General features: G+C 47.2%; 1 protein-coding gene across 2 annotated transcripts; it reads right to left on the bottom strand.

Moving 5' to 3' along the window:
- Positions 1 to 834: 834 nt before the first annotated feature.
- On the bottom strand, positions 835 to 7,561 carry Plau (plasminogen activator, urokinase). 2 transcript variants are annotated; one of them, NM_008873.3, is made up of 11 exons: positions 7,489 to 7,561; positions 7,088 to 7,174; positions 6,583 to 6,613; positions 6,338 to 6,445; positions 5,536 to 5,710; positions 5,036 to 5,127; positions 4,669 to 4,891; positions 4,300 to 4,448; positions 3,585 to 3,725; positions 3,129 to 3,277; positions 835 to 1,949 (listed from the first exon to the last, which is right to left on the bottom strand). In NM_008873.3, exons 2-11 carry the CDS (start codon positions 7,142 to 7,144, stop codon positions 1,773 to 1,775), a joined length of 1,302 nt encoding a protein of 433 aa, NP_032899.1. In that variant the 5' UTR covers positions 7,145 to 7,174; positions 7,489 to 7,561; the 3' UTR covers positions 835 to 1,772. The 2 variants fall into 2 exon arrangements, with proteins under 2 accessions (NP_032899.1, XP_017171408.1); XM_017315919.2 differs by lacking the exon at positions 7,489 to 7,561 and adding an exon at positions 7,291 to 7,466 and having other exon boundaries at positions 1,053 to 1,949.
- Positions 7,562 to 8,956: the final 1,395 nt, after the last annotated feature.

The raw sequence follows: 8,956 nt of genomic DNA, 5'->3' as shown, positions 1-8,956 counted from the left end.
AAATTTAGCATCAGCCTACACACAGATGATGGAAAAGTATGTTTGCTTTCTGGAATCCCAGATTCACAATGGTTTAGTTTTATTGGTTTTGTTGTTATTATTATTTTATTGTTATTTTGAGACAAGGTTTCTATGTGTAGCTCCTGGCTGTCCTGAACTCACTCTGTAGACAAGTCAGGCCTCGAACCTCTGCCTCTGCTGAGATTAAAGGCATACCACTACCACCCCACTTTTTGTTTTATTTTGTCTGTTTTAAGACTAAAGCTTTGTAGCAAAATTGGCTTCAAACTCACAGGAGTCTTCTTGCCTCAGCCTCTCACTTGCTGGGATGACAGGTGTGAGACACTGATTTTTTTCATGTTTTCTTCTGTAAGACTTATTTGTAATCATCTGTGTGTGTGCATGGGTGTTGGTGCCTACAGAGGCCAGAAGCGTTACAAGTAGTTTCAGCGGGGGACCAAGAGCTGCAAACACAAGTACTTCATTACCTGACCCCGTCGACAGCACCGACTCGGCTGCTTTGTTTGAATCAGATTTTTTTCTTTTCTTTCTTTGTGTATTTTTTTTAAGACAATGTCTTGCTATGTAGCCTAGCTGGCCTTGAAATAACCACATCGTCCAGGCTGACCTTGAATTTGCACCAATCTTCATTTAGCCTTCAGGTGGACTAGGACCGTGCCTGGCTTGGATCAGCAGCCTCATCCATGCATTCTCATCCAAAAAAAAATCCAAGCAAACCCCAAATGAAACTAAGATGCACGTAGCCCTCATTATTTTCTTCCTTTTAATGTCCCCCTCTTCCCTGTCACACAAGAATCATGGAGAAACCAGAATCTTCAGAAAAATCACATTTATTGATCACCTTTACTCAGAATTATAAAAATAGATATAAATAAAAATAGCAGAACATAATTATTAAATATTAAGTATGTAGAAGTGGTCCTTACCCCACCCAGTGAGGATTGGATGAACTAGGCTAATTAGTAAAAAAAAAAAAAAAAAAAAAAAAAAAAAAAAAAAAAAGATAACTGGCCAAGAAGTGGACATCTATATAAAAAGTGAAACCGACATTTAGTGCTAGTCACGGGTCACGCCCGGGAATGATACATTCACGTGGAGCATCACATGGAAGACCAAATGGCCCCGCATCACAGTCTGGAGTTAGGGAAATACCTAGACTTGCAGTTAGATACAGAAATACACCAGCTTTTGCTCAGGCTTATACTCACAGCCTGTGCAGAGTGAACAAACATACACACAAATATAACATTTCCTGATCCATTCATGGGATGCTAGAGCTGTTCCCTCAAGCCGTTAGTGTCTCTACTCCTCAAGCTACCGTTCTCATATTGGACAAGCACCCTCACAATACCTCAGCTGTTGCACTTCCTAATTGGGAAATCATTTATTTCCCAACAGCAGATCTCATGAATGACCCATTAAGGGAAACAGCTCTCCTCCTACACTTGCCCAGGAGATGTTTTCTAAACTGCAGATGGCTTTAGTCCATAAAAAGGCAACTCCTGGTCTATAGCATCCTGAGTCAGGACCAACTTTCCATCCTGGTCGGGAGGGTCTGGATGGCCAGCACCCAGGCCTGTGTCTGAGGGTAATGCTATTGGCGCTCACCCTGGTGGGCAGCACAGCAGAGGATCAATGCAAAACCTGTCTTTTCAGCTTCTTCCCTCCATTTGACGACTCTGTTGCAGAGAGGACGGTCAGCATGGGAACAAGTGACCCATCTGTTTCTTCCCTCAGCTACCTGAGGGCCATCAGAAGGCCAGACCTTTCTCTTCTCCAATGTGGGATTGAATCCAGTCCAGGAAGTGTGAGACCCTCGTGTAGACACCGGGCTTGTTTTTCTCTGCACATCCTCGGCCCCAGCTCACAATCCCACTCAGAGTTGGGCGGCCTTCGATGTTACAGATAAGCGGTCCTCCAGAATCGCCCTGGGAAGCCAAAGATAAAGAGGTGAAGCCCTGGAAGAACTGAGGGAAGGGCCACTACCCAGCCACGGGAGAGAACGGGGAGAGGCTCCCAGAGTCAGAGACATTCGCAACTCCCCATTTTCTACCGAATCAAGAGTAAAAAGTCTTAGCTTTCCTCTCCCACTCTCCAGTGCTTTCCCAGACCCTGCTATTCCTCGCCTTGGCACACAGCATGCTCAGTCTTAGTTTTGTTTTTTCCAACTGACACATGCTTCCTTTTTCCTTCCGTCTCTTTATTTACCAGTTCATAGTCTCTTTAAGACTTCTCCTTCCTTTCCTACCTGATCTTTGGTAATTCACTGCGATCCTGAACAATAGAATTATGTTGATTTCACTTGTCTTAGCCAAAGGCCCAGAAGTGATTTGAATAGTATCTATATTTTGCTGTTGGTGGTGGTGGTTGGTTGGTTGGTTGTGTTCTTTCAGATTGGGACAGAGTCTCATAAGCCCATGTCTTTCAGGCTGGCTTTGAACTCACTCTGTAACTGAAGAACTTATAAACTGATTCTGACTCCCTCAAGGGCTGATACTGCAGGCCTGGGTCATTACATACAGTGCCGAGGACTGGATCCAGGGCTTCTTTCATGCTGGGTAAGTACTCTACCAACTAAGCCACGTCCCCAGACTCTTAGTTTTTCTTATGATCTCCAGTCCCTGAGTTGAGACTTGAACTCAGGACTTTGAGCATAGTAAGCAAGCACTAAACCACTGAGCTAGGCACCCATCCCTTTGTTGCTATTGTCTTGGTTTTTATGGTTTGTGCTTTCCTTGTTTTATTTGAGAAAGGATCTTGCTATGTGGCACAGGCCTTGAATTCTCACTCTGTAGTTTGGGCTGGCCTTAAACTCATGATCCTCCTGTCTCAGCTTTCAAAATGCTAAGAGTGCTAGGTTATAGGTATGCTCTACCATGTCTGGGTTATTTTTTTTTAGCAGTCTTGGTCCCTTTTAGTCTAAAACGCATATAGCACAGGGACTCATGCCCAACGTTTGAACCTATAAGTATTGGGACAAGCTCCCAAAGACCTAAGTCCTTGATTCTTAGATTGTTGGCTGGAAAGAGACTCCCCAGGGTTGTTAGATCAAATCCAAGAGCTCTGGGGAGTTGGGGGTGATAAAGAGGGGTGCTTGAGAGTCTTACCTTGCAGGAATCTGTTTTCCACTCTGGGTCCGCAGCACACAGCATTTTATAATTAATTTCAGAGCCATAGTAGTGGGGCTGCATACACTGTTCATGAGAAACAAGCTTTACGACGGACATTTTCAGGTTCTTTGGATAGAGATAGTCACCTAGATGGAAGAAACAGATGTTTGCATTAAGATGTGTCTATAAATGAGACTCTCTGCAGGGGTGAAGATAAAAAACATATCCCAGCTATGAAAAGCTCTTGTTCTTGTTTCTCCAATCTGAGTCTTTTACTTCACTCACAATTGTTCACACCCTGTTTGACTTGCTTGCCCATCTCCCCCTACTCTATCCCTGGCCCTCCATAATGTTTCCAGTCCTGTTTCCACAGTCTTCCTTTGATAGTCTGCTCTTTACTCTGGACCGTAACACTCCCCCAGACTCTCTCAGTGAGCTTCATCTGTCACTTACTTTCAGACTCTTTTCCAAAGCCAGTGATCTCACAGTCTGAACCAAACGGAGCATCAGTAAACCTTGGGGGCAGGCAGATGGTCTGTATGGACCTGGATGGCTGTGCACATTGGCCCGTGCTGGTACGTATCTTCAGCAAGGCTGGGTGGGGAAGGGAAAGGTCAAAGGGGAAAGGTTATCACTGTGTCAGATGGTCATCATCTCTCCCCTACCAATGCTGAGCATTGATCTATACTCGTGGCATGGGAGTCACAGAGATCCAAAAGGTCTGCTGGTATCTTGTTACCCTGAAGCCTCCCCTGCCACATTCTCCAAATGCTTTATTTCATCAGATGACAGATGTTCAGGCAACAAAATCCACCATATACAGCTGAACAGGTTGTTTCCTGCTGAGGGAGCTGAGCTGAAATCCAGCCAAGGCTTTGCTTTATACATTCTATATTCTGGTATACAGAGAAGAAGCATCCATCCTACTTTGTACAAACAGGGCATTCTCAGCCTAAGCCGTATGCCTGTAAGATTGTTTCTACTTAGAAGAATCTATCTTTTTGGGAAATTCAAGGTCTCCACAGAGGATCCCTACACCCCTCAGCTTCTCATGTATCTCATTCTGCACTCTTCCTCATCCATCTCGTTATATAAATCCCGGGCTTCAAGTCCCCCCACATTTCCCACCACTACTTTAGCCTTTCTGGTAACTAAGCTTTCTGCTCACCAATATCATTATGGTAGGCCAGGCTGTCTTCCCTGTAGTATTCGTGCAAGATGAGCTGCTCCACCTCAAACTTCATCTCTCCAGGATTATAGGAGCTCTCCTTCGACTGACCCAGGTAGACAACGTAGTTTTCCTTCTTTGGGAGTTGACTGTGAGAAATGAAACATGTCAGCCTGGTCTCACAAAGTCCGGTCACTCTCTCCACTCCACCCCAGAGGCCTCAAAGTATTACTTGTACCCAAGACCACAAGCTGCATGGTTAGAGGGTTAGCAGGAGAATGACATTGTAACCGTCCATAGGGAAGGAGGAAGGACAGTCTTGGGGTTGGGTGGAAGAGTCAGAGAGAAGGGACAAAGGGATGGACGTACATGAAGCAGTGTGCGGCACTGGCCACCCAGCAAGGACTGATGAGACTCCCACCACATTTAAAGGAGGGAGGACTTCCTCCCTTGTTCTTCTGGTAGATGGCTGCGAACCAGGGCTGGTTCTCCACCTCAGTGAATTCTCCCCCAACAATCTTAAAGCGGGGCCTTAGAGCCTTCTGGCCACACTGGAAGCCTTGTTGGTCTACAGACGAAGAAGGCTTTTTGCCTAGAAAAGAAAGAGACACATGTTTGGGGGAGACAGCAATGATGAAGAAGTCTCTGAGGCACACCTCACTTCTCATCCCTCCTGCAGTGACAATAGAGTTTGTCTCTTCCCACCCCGTTGTCATAAGCAGTCAGCGACACTCACTAAGAGAGCAGTCATGCACCATGCATTCTTGGACAAACTGCCTTAGGCCAATCTGCACATAGCACCAGGGTCGCTTCTGGTTGTCAGGGTTCCTGGTAACACAAAGAGATAGGGAATGTCATGCCAAGCCCGAATGTCTTCTCTGTATTCTCCCTTCCAACAAAGGCTCAGCCAGAGACCTGGATTCTTGTGCCAGGATTCCCATCCCAGGTATACCATGGTGATAACAAAGGTTTCTAAGAGGCCACGATGGGGGAAGGGATGTTGTTGTTTTTAATGTGTATAAGTGTTTTCCTATATTCATGACAGTGCATGCCTGCCCAGTGAGGCCAGAAGAGGGTATCGGATCCTCTAGAACAGGTGTTAAAGACTGTCACGAGCTGCCCTGTAGATGCTGGGAATCAAACTAGGTGCTCTGGAAAGGCAGTCTGTGCTCTTAACTGCTGAGCCACCTCCCTATCCCCCTTGGGAAGGATTCTTGGTACTCAGTCACCACCTACCTGCAGTAATTGTGTTTCCCCAGGCCTAGGCTAATAGCATCAGGTCTGTGGGCATTGTAGGGTTTCTGAAGGACAGCAGGCGCATTCCAGGCCAGGCAGGGCCGACCTTTGGTATCAGTGTTGGCCTTTCCTCGGTAAGAGTCACCATTTCCATGATAGCAGGTTTTTGATGCATCTAGAAATGATTTGAGGAGTGCAGAGTATTAGAAAAGGGAGGCGGTTTGGACAGGCATTTCAGAGGTGACACGGTTTCAGACCTGTCAGGTGATATGAGGGAGATTCACCCTTTTTTTTCACACTTGTATAGCCACTACTTCATGAGTGTGTGTGTGTGTGTGTGTGTGTGTGTGTGTGTGTGTGTGTGACTCCCAACTTCTGCTGCCTGTTTTGTTTGTTTGTTTGCTTATTTTATGTGTATGAGTGTTTTTCCTCCATGTATATCTGTACACCATGTATGTCACTTGGGCTGGAAGAGGTCAGAAGAGGGCATCAGATTCTCTGGGACTGGGGGTACAGATGGCTGTAACCCACCTCTATGGGTGCTGAAACTCAAACTATAGGATGTCTAGAAGAGCAGCCAGTGTTCTTAATCACTAAGCTGTCTCTCTAGCTGCGCCTCGCCCGCCTTTTGAGACAAGGACTTACTATGGAGGCCAGGCTTCAGTCTCCTCCTAAGTGCTGGGGTAACAGACCCACACCTCCAAGGCCAGCTTCTGCCTGCTTCTGCATCCCACCCATCTGTCCCTGTTCTAAGATCTCTGGTCCTCCCCCACTCCCACATTCCAAGTCCAAATCCCCATACCTATCTCACAGTGCTCCCCCTGGAATTTCCTTGGGCAGCTGCATCGGCGAATTCTGGAGAAGTACTTGTAGGACACGCATACACCTCCGTTCTGACAGCCACAGTTTGCTAGCAAATGCAAAGGAGGGGTAAGCAAGGATCAAGTGGGGAGCCAGCCTTTCAGCAGGGACAGGGAGGGTATGTCTCCTAAGGTTTTTCAAGGGTCTCTGTGCAGCCAACTATTGTGCAAGGAAGCAGATACTCACATTCATCAGGAGCTCCAAGTACACTGCCACCCTGCAAGAGATGAAGGTGACATGCTCTAGGGAATTCATGTTCAGGATAAACAGGTCCCCACCTCAAAATCCCTTCCAGTGATATTCATTCACTCATAATATTCTCTCTCTCTCTCTCTCTCTCTCTCTCTCTCTCTCTCTCTCTCTCTCTTTCTCCCACCCCACCCCTGTCTGTCTCTCCCCTTTCTGTTTATTACTAGCCAGCACCCAGACATGGACTGACTCAAGCAAACTTCACACAAACCAGGTGCCCTTGGGCTAAGGCACTCCCCGTGGCTTCTTCCTCCCTTGCCAGATAGTGCAAACCTCTTTGGGTGCACAAGCCCTCCGCTGATACATTGTCCTATTTCCTGGGAAAGCCTGGACCTGCCTTTGATGCCTAAGTTCCCCGTGCAGCCCCCATTTTTCCCCTGATGCTGCTTAAGGGATCCTGCAAGCCCCTTCCTGATGGTGCTAAAGCAGCGAGACCACTCACTTCAGAGTTTTTCACCACCAAGGCGCAGAGGAACAGGCTCGCCAGCCAGACTTTCATGGTAGTGCCGCTGGGCTCTAGACAGCAGTTCTGCAAAGGAAGGAGAAGTCAGGACAAGAAGCGGAGCAGCTTGAAGGTGGCAGAGTTACTACAGACCAAGGGAAGCCACTCCAGGTGTCCTGCGGGGCAAGCCATCAGTGACCAACCTCCCCAAGCCGGGCAGTCTCTCCCCTCTGCGGGCTCTGAATCCGCACAACACCATGGAACCTCTCTGTAGAGGGGCGCGAAGGGCTGGAGTGGTGACCTTGCCCACAGTTCCGCCAGCCAAGGTAGTGGGAAGGGAGGCATGCGGGAGCCCTGGCTGCCTCATCCCGCTAGGCTTGCTTCAGACCAACAGCACTCACCGGTGACTGCAGCGGAAGGGCGCTGGCAGACACGCAAGGACTGGATGGATGACAGACAGAGCTCTGGGGCTACAGGCTCTGCTCGGCGCTGCTCGCCCTTTATTAGGGCCCGCCAGAGCCCTGGCCCCGCCCAGGTTTGCTGGAGGGCGGCTCTCTCTCTCTCTCTCTCTCTCTCTCTCTCTCTCTCTCTCTCTCTCTCTCTCTCTCTCTCTCTCTCTCTCTCCTTTTCCTTTTCCTGCATCCCACCGCAACTGGACCGCGCTTGCTTCCCAACTTTGACGAAGTCACGGAATTTCCAGCTGAGCAAACTTAACGCAGTCTGTCTGGATCGAGCGATGATCCGGCGGCTTGAACATTCTTCCTTTCTTTCATTCACCTAGTGCGGCCCCAGTGTAGCGTGGTGAGGGCGCTCCAGCCATTGGCTCGCTGATCTCAAGCCTCTTCCTTAGTGGTTTAATCAGTTCTTCTCCAACCTGTCCCCCTACCTGCCTACGACACTGATTCAGATGTCTGATAGAGGGGTATAAGTCGCAGTTCCTTTACAACAAAAAATACCTACTAACAAAGGCTCCCACATGTCAAATGCTGAGTTCTCCAAATGCCACTAATGCAAGCAGTGAATCAGAAGACAAGAGTGAAGTTTGTCGTCAGGGAGTGTAATACTGTCATCAGAAGGTGAAAGGCAAGGTCAGATTTTATTCAGATTTGCTGTTTGGTTTAAGGTCAATCTTTGAAAGACAATTTTAAAATTTATGGCAAGGGCCAGACTTAATGGTGCACGTCTTTTATCTAAACACTAGGGAGGAAGAGGCAGGTGGATCTCTGCGAGTTCAAGCCCAGACTAATTTACATAGTGAAATCCTCAAAAATAATTATGATTTTTAAAAAAGCAGTAATGGTTACTATGTTAGGATTGTGGGAGCAAAGTCTTGGCACAGCAGCTGCTATGGAAGTGTCAATGGGTCTTTTGAAAAATGCCTATAATGAACAATCCATTTATTTGTCTGGAAAAGAATACAACCAATACAGAGGATCATAGATCAGGACTGAGTGCATACCTCACTGGTATTGTGGTTGCACACAGACACAAATAAGCAATCAAGGGGGGGTGTCTTTTTTTTAAAGATTTATTTATTTTATGTATGCGAGTGCACAGTCCTCTCTTCAGACACACCAGAAAAGAGTACCAGATCCCATTGTAGGTGGTCATGAGCCACCATGTGGCTGCTGGGAATTGAACTCAGGACCTCTGGAAGAGCAGTCAGTGATGTGAACAGTAACATGAACAGTACATTGTAACAGGATAGAAAAAAAAAGCAAGGAATACTCAAACCTCGTTAGTGTGGGCTATCAACATGCAACAACAGTGGGGGTGTCTGCTCTTCCCTTGTAGTAGAGAGGCTGTGGGTCTGAAGGAAAAGATAAAAGGAATGTTTATTTTTCACTGAATACTATTTCACACTGTTTT

The sequence above is a fragment of the Mus musculus genome, chromosome 14 (assembly GCF_000001635.26).
Source record: "Mus musculus strain C57BL/6J chromosome 14, GRCm38.p6 C57BL/6J".
Lineage (NCBI taxonomy): Eukaryota > Metazoa > Chordata > Mammalia > Rodentia > Muridae > Mus > Mus musculus.
Note: the sequence above shows the minus strand (reverse complement) of the source record. Positions and strands in the feature narration are given on the sequence as shown.